General features: G+C 32.0%; 1 protein-coding gene across 1 annotated transcript in view; it reads right to left on the bottom strand.

Annotated features, from left to right (window-relative positions):
- Window positions 1-7,886: 7,886 nt before the first annotated feature.
- The window catches only part of LOC106471058 (protein N-terminal asparagine amidohydrolase-like), a 37,847-nt gene continuing 22,584 nt past the window's right edge, over window positions 7,887-23,149 (bottom strand). The window contains exons 10-11 of the mRNA XM_013931646.2: window positions 16,599-16,712; window positions 7,887-11,862 (exon numbers count right to left, since the gene is read on the bottom strand). Coding sequence (XP_013787100.1) covers window positions 11,692-11,862; window positions 16,599-16,712 — 285 coding nt within the window. The 3' untranslated portion in view covers window positions 7,887-11,691. The remainder of the gene's footprint in view (window positions 11,863-16,598; window positions 16,713-23,149) is intronic.

Raw genomic sequence — 23,149 nt, 5'->3', positions numbered from 1 at the left:
TAACTGTTTATTGCCCCCCGGTGGCACAGGGAATGAATGTCTGAGGACTTTCAACGCTAGAAACCGGGTATTGATACTCGTGGTGGGTAGAGAACAGATGGCCCATTAGTGTAGCTTTGTGCTTAACTACAAACAAAACTTGTCAAATTATGTTAATGTGTTACTGTTAGAAATTTCGATAAGACTAACATGTAGAAATACAAAAGTTAAGTATTTGTCTTTCTCTTCAATGTTGAGTCGATTTATAATTCATATTGTGAAAGTTACAATAGACCATAAAGTATAAATGTTCGAGCACTATCTGTCTTTTCTGTAGCTAACTTCGTTTGTGGCAATTTAAGTCATATTATTAATATTTAAAGATATTTGTCAAGTAACTACGTTTAGGTAGAAACAGCTCCATCTAGTGTCGAACATATTATTATTTAAAGATATTTGTCAGGTTGAAACATTGTTTCACATACTTAAAAACAATTGTCTTACATTTGTGCTCTCTGGTGTATCACTGTAATGGTGTCGAATAAAAAACCGTTTATTAAAAATATATATTCAGCTATTCGGAAGAGCTTCGAAGGTTTTGTTATCTGCTACAATCATTCATTAATTTGTTTTGTTTGTGATCCACTTTTGGGCAAAGAGTAATTATAAACACAATTGAACCCGTATATATATATATAATTCTAAAATCAGTTTATATTAACTGGAGGGAGTTTTAAATATTTTACCTTAATAGGCTGTGTTTTAAATAGCCTTTTTTTCTGGAACTCTTTTAACAATATATAACTGTAAAATTTGAAATAGATAAATATAAATAATACTTAAATTAATAAAAATTATTTGAAGTCGTATGCTGTATTTGAAATTCTTCCATCGTTGGTCATACTCAGTCTTATGGCTACAATTACGAACTTGACCAACATCGTAACCTTCATTTTGAGAAAAAAAGATGAGTTTTGACCACAAATGATACAGACTCAACCAAAACTTCGGCGCAGCCGCAGCAAAAATATGACCAAGTGGAATTATTATGATTCCAGTTTTTTCAGACATCTCTCTTAGCCATTTATTTAGAGGTGTAGCTGGAAGCTTATGAACTTTCGGATGGTAAGTTTTTGTAGTTAACTTTAAGCCATTATTATCTTGTTAACGGTATCAAGAGATATGCAGCTCCATCGCGATGGTTTTGGGGTTTGTTCTTTCTGTTTCATAACTATTCTCTTCACTTTACCGATGAAGGTAAAGCTTTGATTTAGGTTAAAGATTGTTTTTGGAATCCGTTCTTGTTCTAAGCGCCCTGATATACGCGAATTTTTCCGCTTTCAGAGAAAATAGCGAAATGTCTCTACTTCAAAACACTGAGCCTTTGGGCTCTGCATTGTTTAACAATTGTGTTGTATGAATGACCTCTTTAGAAAGACTGTATCTATATAACTACAAGGCAATCCACAGCGCATTACGTTTTTCAGTAGTCGAGAATTAGAAAAGCCAAATACGTAGGTGCTAAACATGCCCATTTTGACGCCATGACTCGCCAAGGGCGACACCAATACATTGACTAGTAGGTCAAAGAAAGTGCGATTAACCATCTATGATGAGTCGTTCACAGACAATTTTCCTTTATCGGTAAAAATCAAATACCCAGAACTTGTTTATTAGGTATTGCGTATTCTGGAGATGACAGTTATAATCCGTCCTGTAAATTATTCAGACCACAGTAAAATTAACCATCGACTGACAACAAGCAATAACTAGTTTTCACATAAACCATAAATGTAACTAAAATTACGATTGGCAACAACTAAAAACGTAACATTTTATAACAAAACAACTCTGAATAAATGTTTATGTGGGATCAGAATTGTTGGAAACTTTATACACGAGACTGGGTAAACGGCACATTATTATCCAATCCACGTGTGTCATAATGCTAGTTCGTAAATTCAGGAAGAAGACAGTTATCATACTGTAATCACCTAAGCCATAGAAATTGCAAAAGGGAGATATTAAAATATGCTATAAAAGTACTTATAAAACAGGCGCTAAGCTCAAAAACAAATAACTTTTAATTTGGAGAACGCATTCAACGTAGTCATAAAAACAAATGTATTCTTGTGGGGCGCAAAATTCTTTACAGATATAAAGAACACTCATTTAAATAAACAAGCTTGTAAATTCTTTAATCACAGTGTTTGAATATTTCGATTATCATAACGCAAGTAGACATTAAAACCCGTCAGTACTATGTATGATATCACATTAAAACTTATAAGCCCGGCAGCACCGCGTATGATATAAAACTTCCTTCCATACCTAAAAAAGCTGTTCTTGGACGCAAATGATCGTGTACATAAAAATCAAAACATTTTCAAGGAAATTAACCGAGAAGTGGTCTGACTTGTTTTGAATTTCGCTCAAAGCTACACGAGGGTTATCTACGACAACTGTCCCTAATTTAGCAGGGATAGACGAGAGGAAAGGCAATAAGTCAATACCACCCACCGCAAACACTTGGGATACTGGAATTGACCGATATTTTATACCCCCCCCCCCCCACGGCTGAAAGGGCGAGTATATCCGGTGTGACGGGATTCGAGCCCGCAACTCTCAGATTACAAGTCGAGCGCCCTAAAAACAAGGCCATGCCAGCCCTAACAGAGAATGTTTCTTGAACTTAGACATAGCAACTTATGTTTAAAAGTTGTAAAGGACAACCTGAATGATGAGCTGGTGATTAGTGGATTGTTAAGGACAAACTGAATGGTTAACTGGTGATCAGCAGATTGTTAACGACAAACTGAATGGTGATCTGCGGATTGTTTAGTACAACCTGAATGGGTGAACTGGTGATTAGCGGATTGTTAAGGTCAAACTGAATAATGAACTAGTGCATCTTAATCACACCGTAAGAAGTAGAACAGAAATACTGTCATCTTACTAATTCACCAAGCAAAGCTACCCATTCAACAACTCACAATTATATATTATAAACAGCAACTTCTCTACACCGTTATCCGTGACAACACACTAGATGGCCCCGTAGTGCGAGGAGATGTATAGTGACCGGCAATAAAATTCTTGTCTTAAGCTTAAGAGCTAACTGATAAATTGGGAGTTCAACCTTAACAGCACCTTTTGCGTAAAAATGCTAAACGCCCAGGCCAGATGTCGCCTGGGTTCGGGTATAGGCATCCAGGTCAGAGGTCGCTTGGGTTCGGGTATAGGCATTCCTAATTTTGAACTACTGAAAAGTGGGAAGGCAAACAGTTAATAGCACCCACCTCCACAAGGGCTATATCCGGTTTTGAACTGAAGATCAGAATTGACTAAAACTGATATAACAAACATATAAGCTGAAGATGCAGTGTTCAGGGGCATCGCAGATCGAACTCTGGACCTTTAGGACCGCAACCCTGTACACCAACCATTAGGTCACGACCGACTTTGAATAACAAGAACATCCTACTCAATGGCCATTCTCAGCCAACCCCCCCTCTCCTCCGAAAAAAAAAAAGGAGAGAGAAAATGTCAATGTTTATTTGCGAAGGATAATCCGATTGTATTTAGTAACAACGATGCACTTTTACAATTAATAAGCTCTTACCAAAGACAAGGACATGAGGAAAAACAACGATTATCGTCATTATAATTGCAATATATCAATCGGAAGTGTGTATGAAGCATAGTTGTTTAAATATCCAACCTAAGCCTAATTGCGTAATATTACCCTACTTATTATGGCCTCGTAAGGCTTTAACTATGATACTTGATTAAAAGTTGGATATTTACTTTAATTTGTGTTTTCACCGACCTAACGTTATTAGTCCAGTTAATTAAAGTTAGCCAAGGATAAGAAATAGGAACTTAAGGATAATTTTAGCCAGATTGTTTGTTTTGAATTTCGCGCAAAGCTACACGAGAACTATCTGCGCTAGCTGTCTCTAATTTAGCAGTGAAAGGCTAGAGGGAAGGAAGCTAGTCATTACCACCCACCACCAACTCTTGGGCTACTCTTTTGCCAACGAATAGTGGGATTGACCATCACATTATAACTTATAACGCCCCACAGGTGAAAGGGGCGAACATGTATGGCGGGACGGGGAGTCGAACCAGCGACCCTCAAATTGCGAGTCAAGCGCTCTAACTACGTGGCCATGCTAGCCAGAGAAAATAATATGTTTCACAATGAATGACGCTCTTCTAATCGTATTAACGTTATCTTTTCTATGGTTAAAAACTCACACAAGAATGACAACATGTATAAAATATAACAAGGTATATTTCCAGTAAAATATCTTCTTACAAACCTGATACACTATAAAGAGAAAAACAAACATAGGCTGTGCCTATGTATCATCCTATATGTATCCTTTGTGTACAAGTTGTGGTTTTACTGAAAGTGTGAGCCAACATGAGTTTATTGGGCGAGGGTTTACACTTCACGGAAAAATCAAAACGTTTCTAAGGTCATAACTCTTTGATTATTTTATTTTGATACTTTCATCGGCGATACGAAAGAGACCAGGACGTACTTTTACTGTGGAGTACGTCACAGGGAGGAGGAAGAAAAACTCATTTACATTTGTACCGTACTGTACCGTACTCTAAAGAGCAATGGACGGTAACAATGAAGTAATTAGTACGTGTTATGAACAATGAAGTAATTAGTACGTGTTATGAACAATGAAGTAATTAGTACGTGTTATGAACAATGAAGTAATTAGTACGTGTTATGAACAATGAAGTAATTAGTACGTGTTATGACGGTACACTTCAATTATGATCCATGATAGACCTTCTTAATATTTACAAAAACTGCACCATTCTTCAGATATTTCATAATCTCAAATTAAATATAAATGCGGCTATAAAAACCAGTTCTTATTTTACTGAATGGACAGTTCACAAGAAATAACACAAGCTGTTAGTGTAAAAACCAACCAACAACTGTTTTTTTTTTTAGTTCTTAACTTAAACATTTTATTACTTGATAACCCAAGACACCGAGAAGCTGGATGTTGGTATATTTTACAATTAACATACAAATGACTTCAAAATCAGTTAAATTTATAGTGTTGTTTGTAGTTAAGCACAAAGCTACACAATGGACTATCTGTGCTCTGCCCATCACAGGTATCGAAACCCAGTTTTTAGCATTGTAAGTCCACAGACATACCGCTGTGCCACTGGGGGGCTAAATTTAAAGTGAACGATTTTATGGTCAATGACAAAGGTAGATATTAATTGTTTTAAAATCTTGATGTAAAATCAACTTGCTTCATATGTTCACATCAAAATAGGTAATGGCTATCTCTACTAGTCATCTCTAATTTCGAACCGACTGACTTAGAGGGAAAGAAGGCAGCTAGTCAACCATCACCAAGTCTTCGGTTACTCTAACCAAATAGTGGGATTTGATTGTCATTCTTATGACCACAAAGTACAGAATGTACAGAAAGAAGGCAGCTAGTCAACCATCACCAAGTCTTTGGTTACTCTAACCAAATAGTGGGATTTGATTGTCATTCTTATGACCACAAAGTACAGAATGTACAGAAAGAAGGCAGCTAGTCAACCATCACCAAGTCTTCGGTTACTCTAACCAAATAGTGGGATTTGATTGTCATTCTTATGACCACAAAGTACAGAAAGAAGGCAGCTAGTCAACCATCACCAAGTCTTCGGTTACTCTAACCAAATAGTGGGATTTGATTGTCATTCTTATGACCACAAAGTACAGAATGTAATTTTGCAGTAACAAGACACGCACCACAGACCCTTGGATTAGGCACGCTATGGGTCATACCCTGACTGGCCTGCATTAATAAATAAAAAGTATCTGTCTTAAGATTAACCTGCACTTTTTTTTTTAAATATGCCAAAATATTTACTCAGTATCTTACATGGGTTTCAAGTGTTTCTGTAGCAAGATTGTTTTTAGAAAAAACAAATGTAGAATAATTAGTATCCACTTGTAGTTATAGTTGGTAACACTGCAATGATTTCTCTAGATTAACCAATAAGTATCTGTGTTTAGTCTGGTTAATTAACATTCTAAATTAACTGAAACAGCTATATTCAATTATATAAACTGATTATGAAATAATTTAAATACAACAATAAATAACTAACTATAGCAAAAATGAATAATTTTTCAACAATTCATTTTGCTTAACCAATAAATACCTGTATTTGAATTAAGTATTTCTTAAATAACTCATCTAGATTAGTTATTAAGTACCTTATTTGGTCTGGTTGATTCTGAATAATTTTATATATATAGATATCAATTCTGATACTGAAATCAACCAATCAGTAACAAGCTGTTAACAGTTAATAGTGAATCTAGGGCTTGACAGAGAAATTAATGTTGAAAAGATCGTACATAATCATGTTTTAATATAAAATATATTCTTCTTTGGGAGAGTTTAAGATGACCTAAAGAGAAAATCACTGGTCTAGTAGACTGATCATTAATTAAAATAAACCAAGCATTACGTTCTAGGGTACAAATTCAATTGGCAAAAAATATTTATATTTGTTTTTTTAAAATTGCAATTTATGGATCGTTTTTCTACACTTCCAATAGAGCAATGAAAATACAAAACAAGAAATTTGTATTTTTAAGCCTTTTATGTTGGAAATGGAAATAATTTCAAAAAAAATAAAAAAAATTCTCTTTTATATACAAATAAGCAACTTTTAAAATACAAGAAAACTTTAAAGCTAATCTGACTCCTCAACAATTTTTTTTTCATGTTTAATAATTAAAAATTAGGCCAACTGTAAGACAAAAGACTCAAAACCTACATTAAATTTTCGAGTATCCACTGATATCTTTAAAACCTGAAAACCATTACAATTTCAAACAGTAATCATTCTTTGACCTTTACCAAAATTGTTCTTTGTTTAATAACCCCCCATCGTGTTTCAGAGGTAAATCCAAACTACTGGGTGCAAGACTTTTTCAAGAGCACCCGTGTGTTTCAGAAAAAATCCTTAACTTTTTCATATACATCTAGCAATCCTCAAGTTAAGGCTTATTCTGAAACATGCTTACCAGTTTAAGTCAAGTTTTATTGAAAAAACAATGCATAATTCTTCCTAGAAATAGTTTTCAAAATTCAAAAATGTCTGGAAAGAAAGTCTGTTGGATAGTTTTGAATTTTGTGCAAAGCTACTCAAGGGCTATCTGTACTAACCATCCCTAATTTAGAAGTGATACACTAGAAAGGAAGACGGCTAGACACCACCACCAACTCCTAGGCTACTCTTTTACCAATCAACAGTTGGATTAAACATCACATTATAATGCCCCAATGGCTGAAAGAGCGAGCATGTTTGGTGATGGGGGCTTCGATCCCACGACTCACGAATTGTGAGTCGAGTCACCCTAACCACCAGGCCCTTGGAAGAAAATAAAGTCTGATAATTCACAATCACTTTTCAAGCTTCATAATAATTATTTGTCTTTTAAGTTGTGTCAATACTTTTCTTCCTAATCTGATCATGTTCTTCAATTAGAATATACAATTATTATGATTAATAATTTTTTTTCCTATTCAAAATGCTCAAATGAACTTTTATAACGAAAGCTAAATTAAAATTTATTTCCATCATCACAAAATAATGACTGTATGAATGAGTCATAAAACATATGAATAAGTGTTAAACTTAGCATTACTTTGCACATACTGGTGCAATTTGTTTTGTTTTTTGTTCATTCGTATACGAGTTTCTCACATTACAGAGGTGAAGCTAACAACTAAAAATCTTGATAAAAGAGTTAGCACAAAGGATCACATATAAACTTAAAATAAAACCCAAAACTCGACCGCTTTCAAATAGTTGACTATTCTTCTTCAGGAGAACAAATGGTTCCCCTGAAGCTAACAACTAAAAAATATTTCAAAAACTGCTTTATTATTTTAAGTGATTCCAAAGGCATCAATTGTTTGATGGTTACATTGTTAATAAGCATCAGTTTGGTTTATCGAAACAAAGTGGAATACATATAACACAAGTGTTAGCAGAAATACTTATTTCAACTATGCATTTATTTTATAAAACTAGCTTGGCATTTATTCCATTTGAAAATAACGAGTTAACCCAGTTAAATATTGTGCATTTCTTTTACCTCATATCAAATAGACCTTGAGTTATAAGGTAATTTATACAGTACTTTGATCCAATTCAATATCTATCTCATCTTTACATTTTAGTCTTGTTCTGAATATCACTATGTAGTCAAACAAAGGAGATACATGTTAAAGCCAGTTTTTTATTTTGAACCGATTTAAAAAAAAAACTTAAAAAAACAAGAAAACTTAGTTACTGATGTATTTCATGTTTGTTATGAAAAGGAAACAATACTCTTAAAAGAAAATTAACAGCACATAGATAACCTCAGTAGCCATTATTTATATTTAAATTAAATTAAGGTTGAAATTTCCAGCCATCTTTTATTCTTTTATACAAAATGTCATACAAAACCAAAAACTTGACTATCAGGTCATTCTCACATGCACTAAAGTACATCCAAAATAGCTTCGGCAATAATACAAATGGAAGAACTTTATAACAATTATTAGAGTAACAAACAAAAATCTTTTAGCAGGAATTGCACAATTCAGCAACAGAGCTTAAAGTTTAACATTTAAAAGAAAACAAAGAACCTTTATAAAGTGAAGTCATAGTTAAAATGAAGTTCACATTAGTCCTTCAAACAGTCCAAGTGAGCCCTTCACGAGCCATGAGCAGCCTATACAAGTCCTCTAGGGATTTAGGACTGGTGCACAACAAAGGGAGGGTAAACTGAACCAACTTACCACCAAAGGTATCATATATTAAAGAAATTTAAGGGAACACTTTCAGATTAAAATTTGAGTACTTTTGACCAATTACACAACTTGTTTCTTCAAGGATTCATTAGGAATAAGTCTATTCAATAGTGAAAATCTATTACCTGAAATGATTGGGTTATTGTTGTTTTTCTTAAATTGACAGAGGGCTTATAAACAACTCTAAATGTATTATTTGCATTACTATGGTTGGTTAAGGACACTTGTCACCAATGATACAACTATTACAAGTCATTCTAAAATGCTTGTTACTCATAACCAGACCTGTCAAAAGGTTAGTTTTGTCCTGAGATATATGCCATCTTCTTAGTTTAAACAAAAGGTTGATGTTATTTTGAATGACATCAACAAAACAAATTATTCAACCCGTGTTACATGTAATAGGTTTTTTTTTGTTTTGTTTTTTTCCAGTAGCATAAATTTTTTAGAATAACCCATTACACAGGCTTAAAGATGGTAGCTCTAGATATTTTCACAATTCTTTTCTAAAACTCCAGCTGAAACTTAAAGATTTCATTAATAAAGTTTTTTAATTTCTGCCTCTGCAAGTATCCTTTATTTTCAATTTTTTGGCATCACTTTCAAATGTGTCTGATACTCATATTTATACAGATAAAGTAAATTCATAAAAACTAACAATGTCTGAAGTTATAATATGACAACCACACTACACCTTCTATATCTAGTGCCAACAACGTCCCTTGCCCAATATTAGGACTTATCAAATTGGCTTGGGTACAACAGACATAATAGTAGTCTAAAACATGCCTTTTCAGCACCACAACTGTTTAAAAAGCAATACCTTTTATATCACGTGCTGTGCTACATTAAATAGTAGTTTCAATTACTATAAGTGGAGAGATTTGTTTAAATTACATTGTATTTACTTCACTTAACAAATCTATTAAAATATCTTGAGCATTTTGTTTTAAACCTGATAATTTAATAACCTTTAAACAAGGTCAGGATAATATTAATTCACAGTAATGTATTAGTAGCTTATACATCAGTTATTTTAAATCACCTAATTGTTTAAGGTTTTAAAAAACACATCATTATAAAACATATCTTCAAACACTACTTTTAAATTTAAATTAAGAGATCTTGCAACCTTTGTAATTGTTCAGTCTTCCAAAGATACTGAACTTTAGAAAGCTAAAGACGATGACATTCATATTTCATTGCAACAACTTCAAGTTATTTAAACTGAGCAACTTTTATTGCAGAGATTGTTTTTGTAATTTATTGTTAACCCTTCATAACAAATATCTATTTAAACTGTACCCAATAGGAAACCTCCTATAATTACCATAGTTAATTTTCAATCTCACCTAAATTAGATTTGATCAAAAACGTACACATACATAACTTATTTTAATCATTTACAATAAGGATACTGATAAGAAAGTGGTGAAATTTCAATAAATAGCACAAACGTGAAAGAAAAATATAACAGATGACTTTTTCTAAATGCTGAAGCATAACAAAATGAAAGAAAAAATAACCATAAAAATCTGTCTTATGGGTTTTATCTTTTTTCTTCTTGTTCTAACCGACAACTTTGAAAGAAATTAATTTTAATAAAGTGGTGGGAACTTCACTTAAATTGAGAATGTTATGCTGGTATTCATACACAACTTGTAAGAGAAATTTAAGTCTGCTAATGTATTAATATTACAGAATAAAGAATGAAATCCTGTATAAAAAAATATATAAAAACAAAAGAATCATTACGTTTTGTGTGTATTACATTATCTTGTATCTCATGTTTACTAGAAAGAAAATTAAGAAAGCACACTGAAAATTAATTCATGAATATGTAGTATTTTTAAACAATATAATTTTCAGAGAAGGAGCATTTTTTAAAAGTTTGTTTTAATGCAAAGCTACACAATAGGCTATCAGCATTACGTCCACTGGGAGGGCAACATCCTTAAAAATAAAAGTAGTTCAGTTCAAAAGGTTTTTCAAGTATTCTAGAATCGCTTGATTCATATTCAACTACAAGGATCACTAGACTCACAATAATAAACATCAACAAGTATTTATATTAGCAGCCTTTTTTTTTTTCCTTCAAAAACTGACAACAATATAGTTTCCTAAAAGTAGTTTCTCAAGTATCCATTTATTAGAGATGGTTACTTAACTAAATATATATATATATATCAAAAAAACAGTAAATAATCTCAAAACGATTATTTGATAAAAACTTCATAAATGCTCATAGTATAGGAATGTTTTCGAGTGGAATATTCATGAAAGAGGCTAGATGACCTTCAAACGAAATGAAGACCAACGATAACATACTTTTTGTTGGAGGATTACCATGGAAACAGTAGATGCAATAAAATACATATGAAAGTAAAACAGAGATTAAGTGTGTATTTCATGGTGGATTTTTTAAACAAACTGCCATTAATAAGAAAACAAGCGTATTTTCTAACGAGAATGAAAAAAAAAGATTTTTCTGAAATAATACACACCATGAGAAGTTCTGATGACCATAACATTTTACATCTATTTCCAAATGTAAATATTTTACGCTATTTATTTCAGTTCATATAAAAAATTTCAATAAATACTAGAAACAATAATTTTTTCACTTGTAATTATACAAAACTAGCCTAAAATGAATGAGAGATGTAAAGACTGATAATATTCATAACAGTGTCATGACACAATTAATACATTTGATCTAGTGTTTACCAATGTAATTCTCCTCATAACCTTGTACCAGCAAGACTTACAATTATCTTTATTTTATATAACATCCCTTTTTTTTTTCTAGGAGACAGAATTTGAGGCTTTGCTCAAACTGAATTTTCCTCCAGTTTCAGTAACATACTTGAACCCAGGCTCCACTTTCATCCTTCCTAAAAAAATGTGGTCGGTTATCTGGAAAGACTGTCACACCAGGAAAGGGATTCTGTTGAATGAATTTCAGTGTTGCTCTCACCTGCAGAACAAAATGTGGTGGCTGAACTTCAGGAGATGTTGAGAGGTGCTGAAACGATACGATTTGTATCTCGTGAAGGATTAAACTTTCAAAATGTATTAAGATAAAACTCTGAAGCTCATATTAGTCTGAAATATTAAAATATATTAAGATAAAACTCTGAAGCTCATATTAGTCTGAAATATTAAATATAGTAAGATAAAACTCTGAAGCTCAAATTAATCTGAAATATTAAATGTATTAAGATAAAATTTGAAGCTCAGATTAAACTGAAATATTAAATTTATTAAGATAAAACTCTACAGCTCAGATTAATCTGAAATATTAAAATTTTTGCAAAAATATATTTTAAAACTATAAAAAAAACAGCAAATAAAATAATTTTAGGTTCTTACTCGAGAAGCAAGACATAATTATACAGATACATATATTAATAGTGCCAGTAGTTCTTTGATTGTTTTTGATCTGACATAAAAGGGACATTACACCCATCTGTTGTTATTTTCACGTAATATTCTTAGAAACTCAATTAGCATGATAATAATTGCCTACTTTTTTTAAAACCTTTAACAAAATTTCTGAATGTAAATGAGTACTAACCCTATGTATACAGGCTTGGTCCATTGGCCCTAGCCCATACTGGAGAATTAATGGTTACTATAATTCAGAAGTTTTTATGTATCTTCATGAAATTTGGCAATTCTTTCAGTAAACGACGAAAATATGTTGCACACAAAAAATCAGATTTTTTAATAAAATATTTCTACTAAAGATCAGTCTGCATGAAAGGTGAATTTTAATTTTAAAGTTTTATAACCTCTGGAACCTTATAAATAAATAAATACCAAAATTTTTTTTTTCAGTAACATCGTATGCTTTATTTGTAGATTTCTCTGCACCAGTGACACAACATTTAAATATAATGTAAAGAATGGTTGAAAAACATGAAATAAATTGAGTAACACAGTAAATTCGTTTTCACTAGTGATCAAGAAAGTTACAAGTTACTTATATTCACAGTTTAAACCTTTACTCTTTTATTAAACATGATTTCTGTTTTGTTTTTATCTTGCAATATGGAGAAGTAAGTCTCCCACACACAACGCACAATAAAATAATAGATCATGGCACGAGTCATTACTCTGTTTCTAGCAAACCATAACACGTAAAGATCTAGGTTGTATCTAAGTAAAGCAATAATGTAGGACGGAAATTTACATTAGGGTTAGTAATATCTATGGTACAAGTAATTTATGTCAAACTTGTTAGATCAAGGGGAGTTAAGGGAAAAATGTAAAATGGGAAATTTGTGCACATACGCATCATGTAATACAGGACAGGTGAAGATTAAGATATTAAATATTTCCTTTTGAAATTAAAGCATATAATATTAAACTATGAATCATAAACTATATTCTTAAAAAAATGTTGCAAAACCAATGGTCATGAGATGTATACTTTGCAGCTGAACAGAAGGATAATACATATTCAGTAGACAAATTTATAATTATGTAGTAAAACTTACCTAAGAAGTACAACACTGTAACTTAGTGTTACGTCTCCATTTGTTAATTGATTTTTCCGTAACTTCGTTCCGAGGAAATTTTAACGACACAAGTCTTTACTTAATAAAACTGGTTTATTCTTTCCGAATATAACTCTGCGATACACTTAATCTCAATACTCGCGCTAAAACAAACAGTAGCGCGAGCGAACGAACGTTAACTTCAACGATACCCTGTGACTGCAGTTCAATTACTCACTATCTACCCACACATTACATTACCTTCTTTTATATACCAGCGTACCCTATTTCTAGTAAGAACTTGAACATTCGTCAAAGTACATGATAATTCTAGAAACGTTGCGTCACTGTAGTCATGTGACTGCTGACGCAACATTAGCATACCTGTATATTTTGTCAAATACAATGACATTTCAATTACCTACATATCCGTATTGTTACTATTTACTCATAAATGTTTAAATTTCAATTATAACTTTGATTTCTAGTACTTATGATGTTACAAAAGCTACTCTCACTCAGGAAGATGTGGTCACTAACCCTTGGTCACTCTATCAAACTAAGGTAACACAAATTGGTTTTTGGAAATTTTAAATAAGCAATTTATAAAACACAAAAAAATCATCACTCACTAGAATAGGGCTTTGTAAAACCACTATAATTCATCTGGTTTTCTGACTTAGGTATAAACAGATATAAAAGATTAATATATTTTCAGAGCAACAATTTTAGCAAAAAAACTTCAATATTTCATAGCAAATTTGGCATTTCCTTATCAAAAAATTGACAAACAACTATTCAATTTACTTGAAAAGTTTTTTTGGTGTACAAAACTGGAAGATATGTAGATCTACATATCTACATGTGCTGATGTTTCCGTTTATCAACGTTATATTTTAAGATCTGTGCAAGAACTCAGCTAACAGATGTTTCCGCATATAAAAGCTATATCAAATTTACATAGTTCAGAATCTGCTCTTCTTTTTAGTTATAGATATGTACGTGAGAGGTAGACATGAATAAGTTATTTCAAAAGGACGATGGGATGGAAGGAGCTTCACTGATAGGTGTACTAAATGTACTAGCACATCAATAAGGTGGGAGGTTACTATTTTATACTTTAGCTTGTAAATATGTGAAGCTTGTGTTTTTAATTGATTAGGCACTGTTGACATTGTATGGTAGAAGTAATACAATGTAAGTTGAACAACCTATAGCTCGAACATGACACGTGACATACACGAGTGAGTACCGAGCATTTTTTTTTATATTTCCTTTAAAACTAAGAAATTAAATCTTATATAATATTAAAATTTGATAAATTAACTTTGTTTTTATGCCAAGTTTATTGTTACAGATTGATAATTAAATTTTTAATGTAACTCTGTAAAAAGTTATAACATGTGCATTTTTATCCCACCTGTTCAATTCCTAGTACCTTGTTTATTATCTTCTGCTTACAAGGTGTAGATGTGTAATAGTTTAATTGTAGACTTAATAAAACCTTAGTTAATATCTGTTTTCTAATGGTAATATTAGTTATTTACTCAAAACATTTAAAATGATTAACTAACCTAACCGAAGCTATATACAAAAAATTATGCAACAAAATAAAACACTGATACTTTTAACCCTCTGTGTTTGGTTGGGTCAAAGAGTGCATTGTCAAGACATTATACACAATTAGATTCAGATAACTTTATTATCAATGTATGTCAATAAATATGGCATCAAAACACAGTTTATCATTCAAAGTTTTACATTATCGAAGTTTTAATTTATTAATTTCAAAAAAAATATTCAAATAACTTCTCAATCTTGAACTCTGTTTCACAAGATGCATCTAGTGCTCTGATTTTCCCTCTTTAGTTTTTCTTTCTACTATTTTATGCATGTTATTATCTCACAAATTAAATATACATACTACAGATATTGAAAACTTAGATTACAAAAACTGAGTATCCATTCATTTGACTTTACTGAGACACTAGTTTTGTCACATCCCTTCTATTTCTCTCAGTCTCTCAAGTCACGACACGTCTACAAATATCTCTTACATTGCTACTGGAAATGCTTATAACCAAAAGTAAGAACAAAATTCAATGTACCACCCATGTATATTTGTAAAAAAAGATGGAAATTACCAAGAAAATATTGCTACATGTTGAATGAAGTCAATGTTCCAAGAAGCTAATGGAATGTAAAGTATTTATAGCTTACACAGAAAGCCTGTTAAATTATAGTAGTTTTAGATAATTCTATTTTAGTGCCCGATTTATTTTTTGTGTCTAAAATGTGTAATAATAATAATAATAATAAAAAAAAAGTAGTCATACTGAAGTATGTTCCACAGTTTAAATAAGCCTATTTAAAGGTAAGCCTAAATAAATAAGCCTATTTGCAAAGGTAAGTCATATATTTCTTGTTTGTTAATGTGAATTTTGTATGTATTGTTATATATTTTTTAACAAGTTACTGAAATGTAAAAATCAGAATTTTATTAGGTTAGATAAAATGTAAATGAAAAAAACAAATTAAATGAAACTCCATAAAACCAGCTTGAGTACATCTTAAGTTAACCTAGTCACAAGGTCGTAACTCAACCAACTGTTTAAACTAAATTATCCCACTGTGGTTAATAGACTGTCATGTTGTTAGATAGGGTCTAAAGGGTATCGTAGAATAATAACATTAAAAACAAGTAGCTGTGATGGTTAAAAAGCCGAGCAGCATTAGAATAAATAAATGTAATTGTCTATTACAATCTGCAGTCATTCCAGGAAAAAATCTTAACATTTTTTTCAATATATTGTTTCACTGTGTTTGCTATAGTTAGTGTTTATTAAAAAATTTAAAAAAAAGTTTTACTAGAAAAAAAAAACTTTTGTTATTCAATTAGGAGGTTCTGGAAGTTAAGCAAATTAAATAGGAAAACTGTAAGTTGAAAAGAAATATTTTGATTCTTAGCATGAAAATCACCTTTCGTTCAGACAGACTCAGTAAAGGTTTCATGAATTCACTTATAAAATGATCTCAATAATAATTTTTAATAAAAGCTTACCAAATTTTGTGAAGATACACTTTGTAAATTCATAATTATAATAAACAAAAATTGGACATGGTGCAAAACACGAACTCTATTCACATAGGTTAAATAAAAAGCAGGCATGCTTCTAGCCAAAGAAATCCATTTAACAGAAAAATAAGATATTAATTTTTTGAGTATACACTCAATGTTTTTATTTGTATGCCAATATACCTGAAGAATAAACTCATCACTTTGAGACAACCACAGATCAACACCCCTCATTGGTTCATAGTTGAACGGTCCAATTCTCAGAAGACCCAAATTGTAGTCATAGACATCAAGCATCTAGAAATAAAAAAATATTATAAAATGTTAATTAGTTATTAAAAGAACACGGAAAGAAGTTCAAAAATGGATTATTAAAAATCTTTTATGTACTGAACCCAGTGCAAAGTTTAAATCACCTGACTGTTGTAATACATTGGAAGAGTTTCAGATTCTTTTGTTTCCAAACATATGAACTGACAACTAAGAACAATTCAAAATTTTCATACCTCACTACAGTATGAAACAGCCTTTGAAGCAACTACTATGATAACTAAAATTAAGGGTTTAACTTGTGCCTATTTGACTTAAAGACTTTGCATCTATTCATAGTGAACAATTAACCATAAAATATATATAGAATTCTTCTTTATTACATTCTCTGGGGAATTTAGGCTTCCTGAATTTTATGTCCCTTTATCTTTCAGTATTTAATCAAACCTCAAATTATTAACTATCTTTTAGACGAGTCACTATTGATGAAGTTTACATGTTACATCACATTATATAATTTTATGTTTTTGTCTGTACAATGCTCATTATAAAGAACTGATCACAACAACTGGATGAATGAACTCATTTTCTATGTAACATACATAGTGTGCCCCAGCAGTAATCAGTGGGGTTAAATGTGTGACTCACATGTTATTTGGATCCCTGTAACAACAAGTTAATAGACCTAAAAACATAAATAGTTTATAAATTGGTTTGGTTTGTTATGAATTTTATGCAAAGCTACACTAGAGGGAAGGCAGCCAGTCAACACCACCCATTGCCAATTCTTGGACAACTCTTTTACCAATGAATAGTGGGATTGACTATCACTTCACAATGCCCCTATGGCTGGAAGTGCGAGCATGTTAGGTGTAATGGGGATTCAAACCTGCAACCCACAGACTGGGAATTGAGTGTCCTAATTACTAGGCCATACCAGGCCTCTCTCTTTTCAGGGCTGGGATGATGTGTTGAGGGACTGTCAACTTTTGGGTTTTAGTCTTCTCAGATATCCCATTTTCACACTACTCTGTAGGAATTTTGGGCTGTTTAACATGAATGTTTGGATTTCCTGCACCAGACAGTGGTGGTATATATCAACAGGCAGGGTGGAACTCAATCTTACAGCCTTTGTTAGCTGCAACCTTTACTTCTTTGGTTACATTTACACAATGTCTTTCTCTGACCTGGTATTTCATTGGTGGTGCTAACAGCTTTGTCATCCTATGCTTGATGCATTCGTGATGGCAGTGCATATCGTCTGATGTTTTATTGGTTTACACTTCAAGGTCCAGCTTCTCCAGCAGCGAATACTTTGAGCCCATCTTGGGAGAATTTGTTTGTATGTCTACACTCTTCTTCTTCATATTTCTCTGTTATTAGCCCAGTTTGTCCTATTTTCCATTTCTTCTTATTGCCCTATGCTGGCCTTTTCCATTATGGTTTTTACTACTCTCATCTGTCTTATAGGGATCCCCCTTACATTAATTTTTTGGTATACCTTCCACAGATTCACAGTTGGCTGTTATGCAGTCCTTTTTTTAATGAAGCTGTATTATTTTCTCAAGTATATCAAATGCTGACACATTCTTGCAGGAATTCCTCCCTGGCAGTATACCAATCTCAGAATTCAATTTCTAATCCATCTTCAACTCTTTCATGATTGGGGCTTGTCTGCTTTTATTGTATGTTACAGAACTTCCCTTGCAGTCACTTTCAATTGCCACAGAAGTCATGTGCCTCTTTGGGCCCCACTTTTTAAAATTTTTTTTAAAGCTTTTTTGATTATGTCTTCCACACCTGTACGTCATCCTCAGTGAGATTTATGCTCAGTTTTAAGTTGCTAGGCTTCTCTGTTTGAACCCTTCCCAACTTGTTCACTGTACCATCTTTTACCAGAGACATATTTTCTTTCATTACTTGCTTCTGGAAGGAGACTATCAAACATTTTTGCTTTTTTTTTGTTTGTTTTTGGAGGGCTTTGTACTTGTATCATGACAGATCCTTAATACCAGAGATGGTCATTGCTGTTTTTTCTCCTATTATGTTACCTACTCCTATGACCCTGATTCTTCTTCTGAAGAACATTTTCTTTATCTAATCAGAGCTGTTTGTTCCTATGTTGCAAAAATCGAATCTTTCCAAGGGTATCATCATTGACTGTTTATACCTTATGATCATTCTCACTCCATAGGCCTTGCTCCATCCACATAAACATTTGGGTTTGTGCAGATGATCTATCTTGTTTATTATGATGTTTCTGACCACCGTACGTGTGGATTTCAGGTTGCATCTTATCACATTTCCTATTTGAATATATCTTTGGCCTCCTGGACTTTGTATCCTCTAGCAGACATTTTACAGGCCAGCATAAAAATGGCTCTAAATACTTTTTTGCTATTTTACCTTAATCGCAGTGTTGCAGTATATTCAGTTCCAAGATTCCATTTGCCACTGTGGTTCTTCAGGCTTGTTGGAATCTGTTTCTTGTGAGTTCTTGTATATTCTGCCCAACACCCACTGTCAGCTGTTTCCAGGGTGGCTTCAGATTGTTAATGATTTTTGACTTCAAAACAAAAGATACAAAACAAGAAAGTTAACATATATAAATACAATTTTCTTTTTTGTATCCAGAATCTGCATTTATATCAATTTGTCCAGTCAGGACTCGTACATGTTCTTTACCTTCTCCTTTTTTTTTATATTGCCCAACAACCCACTTCAGTTCTAGGGCTGTCTGAGGTTGAGAAGTTATTTGATGATATACAGAAAAAAATCATTGTCTCACCTTACGTGTATGGATCAGTCACATATGCCTCATGTCACATATGCCTTTGCATTTGTCTTTGACCAAGTTCCATCCTCTATGCTTGAAGTTATGTGAGAGGGAGTTGGCCTTTGTAAGTGAACAGAGGGTGCCATTTTATAGCTGATGATGCCTTGGTGGGTACTTTTATCCTCTCTGCATGCACATCCTTGTATGATGTTAGACAGAGATACTGGAAATGGTACCATTATGTCTCGATATCTCGGCTCCAACCAGAATGGAGATTATCTGTGTTTTTATTCTTATTTCTTTAAGTTTTGATGTTTCCATTGCATTGTTCTCACGTTGCTAAATCCATCCTTGGATACTGCTTGGGTCTCTCTTTAGTTCGCTGAGCATCTATCAATTAGGGGAGTTGTGTGACTCCCAGTATGGACAAAGAGATGCTGCTGCCTTTGGAATACATCCTTTCATAATGCGTGTCTAGGCTGCTCCATCGAGAATCTTACACTGCAGGTGCAAGACATAGTATTCCTCCTACTTGTTTATTTCACCAGAAGCAGTCTGTTATTGGTTCCACATGTTCAGTACACCATTACTGCTTTCAAAACTGATTATTTGCCTAAATTAAAGGCCATCATAGGTGAAGACATACCCTTCTCAATGGGTCTTCCTATGGTCAGGGGGTCAAAGAGCATGCTATCACATTTGTAAACTTACATTCAAGATTTTATTGAACTACAGTTTTATGAACGTATGTCAATAAGTTTGGTATCAAATTGTAGATTATAATTCAAATTTTAGTATTCTACATTAGTTATTTTCTTAACTTAAAAGTAAATATTTAAAACAAATCCTAAATATCAATTTATATGTGGTCACGTGGTATCTTGAATGCAGTTTTGGTTCAGATTATATGTTTGTGATGTACAAATACAAAGTCCATAGTTTCTTACGAATTAGAAACTCAAATTACCAATATTGACAAGTTAGAATATAAGATAAGAACCTTCTATCTTTTTTATTTTCTGATATATTATCATATTTAGTGAATCAACCAAGGTGGCACCACCCACCTCTTCCATTTTTCGAAATAAGTGCTTACATACACCTACTTTGCCCAATGATGTGTGTTCAACCGTTTGAAAGCTCAAATTGTCTTCCATGTGGTTTTCTCAGCCTCTGCAAAGTGTTGATGTGGTGAACCCTTTCTTTTCATGTTAGAATCAAAGACATTATAGAGCTAAAAAAAAACCCTATTTTTTTTAGACCCAAATATAGCTCAGTTACTAAGCCTGAAAAATTATAGTGGAATTCTATGGTTTTGATATAGTAATTTATTATTTTTTGTTATTTCAAAATGCATGTATAAAACCTAAAAAATTATTTTGTTTTACATCCTCCATGTGGTAAATTTGGCAAGCAGCAAACGAGTACGAAGTTCGTAAGTAGAAAAAATCATTGTTTTCCGTATATCTTTATTTACTGTTGCATGTTTAAAGAAAAAATAATTGAAATATGAGGAATTATTTGTGAATAGTAATAATGTATGCACATATGTAATGTGTTATCACCAAAATATGACTGTATTTTACAAAATACTGGTCCACTAGAACAAAGCCAAGACATGTCACTTTGTAAAGGCCAGTTTTATACTATTGAATATGGTAACATGAGTGCACATGTGCCACTATATTGCAATTTCTGTAATGTTAGTCAGACATGGCAGAAAGGTCAATAAAATAAAAACAATATATATAGATGTATAATGTTATGAGATTTAAACTATTTATACTTAAACATCTGTGGTTTGGTGTTGTAATTTGTAGTCATTCTACAATGAAAAAAACTTAATTTATATCCATTTCATAATTTTTTATGGTGGTTACAAGGTTGGTCAAATTGACCAAACCCATACAGATATACATTAGTGAAAATAATAGATAAAATATAAATTTTTTCTGAAAAAAAAAACGTTTCATAATTAGCTGGTTGGTATATAGATTTCACATGCGAAATTTGAAAATTTTCTGATGCATAAAAGTATTTTTAATCTTAAAATCAAAATTACTTTGCATGTTGGATAGTCAAAATTAGAAAAGAAAAAATGCACAAGGAAATCATTACCTAAAAAAAATCTTAAAACTTAACATAAAATCCAATATTCTATGTACGAAAACCCTGTAATATTTACTGATAATCTGCAAAATTTTGTGAAGATACGCATACTGTATTAAAAGTTATAGTATTAAAACTTTCACTAGCACAAAATGGTTACAAGGTCGGTCCCTGGGACAGTGCCAATAGTGAGAGAGTTAATAAGGTTGATCTATTCCACTCATTTTCTCTCAAATCCAAGTCTTCAAATTATTTTCTAGTTCTGGATTCTATTCCAATTCTACTTGTCAGCATATTTTTTGGAAATTTTGAGTATAACCTTCCCACCCTGTAGCTTTTAGTTTTATAGTTTTTCATTTCTTTTCACTTTCATTGGGTTCCACATCCTTTACAATATAGGTATTCTGGCTTTCAGTATTTTAGAGGTAGGTCTACCTGATATGAATTTTACATCATGTCTGTTTGAAATTAATTTTAATTCTCAAAATGTAAAATTTAAAAACAGTTTTAGATGTAAAACCACCTTATGATGACATCATAAAGCAAAAGAAGTTAAGCTTTGTCCTGCCATTCTAGCAGACGTTGATGTAACCATAATTTAAGAGCTGTCAATTCCCTGGAACCAAGGTTTTTTTGGTCACTGTAACATTTATTCTGCTTATCTTATATATTATGACTAATTTTTTTGACATAATACATATTAGTTAAATTATGCAATGCAAATTTTAAAACTAAGTTTTAAACAACTACTTTAAATTTTTTCCAACTTATTACAAATCAGAGGGCTTTTCAGATCAAAATGGATTAATAAAGTGAGTTCAAGGTGTAAATATTAACTATAAATAATATGGCTTAGTTTTTTTTGTTTTGCTTTAAATAGGTTGTTAAGTGAAAATAATACTTGTTTAACTCTTTCAGCACAGGCTCGGTCCCTGTGACCGACCTTGTAACCACTTTGTGTTTGTTATAGTTTTGATGCTATAACTTTTAAATTAGTAAGCTCATGTTAATAAAATGAGGGAGATTATCAGTAAAGATTACAATGCTTTCATACACAAAATATCAATTTTTATTATTAAGTCTTAAGGTTTGTAAACCAATGTTTTTCTTATGCCTTATTTTACTTCTTGCATGTTGCCTATCCAACATGCAAAGTAATTTTAATTTTAAGATTAAAAATACTTTTGCACAACAGAAAATTTTCAAATTTTACATGCAAAATCTTTATAATGTCCAGATAGTTATCAAACATGTCTTATGAAATAACTTTATGTTTTATCTATTTTGAGCAATGATTCTCTGGTCGGGTTTGACCAATCTCATAATTACGTTAAAAAAACTAGGAAATAAATATAAATTATGCCTTTTTCTTTCTAGAATGACTACAAATTATAACATGAAAACATAAATGTTTAGAATAAATAGCTTAAATCTCATAACATTATACATTTATTTCTATTTATTATTTTTATTATATTGACCTTTCAGCCATTCCTGGCTAACAATACAAAAGTTACAATGACATGGCTCACGTGCACTTATGTTACTGTATCCAATAATATGTAACTGACCTTTAGTC

The sequence above is a fragment of the Limulus polyphemus genome, unplaced genomic scaffold (genome assembly GCF_000517525.1).
Source record: "Limulus polyphemus unplaced genomic scaffold, Limulus_polyphemus-2.1.2 Scaffold4378, whole genome shotgun sequence".
NCBI classification, from domain to species: Eukaryota; Metazoa; Arthropoda; class Merostomata; order Xiphosura; family Limulidae; genus Limulus; species Limulus polyphemus.
This window is presented reverse-complemented; position numbering and strand designations above follow the sequence as displayed.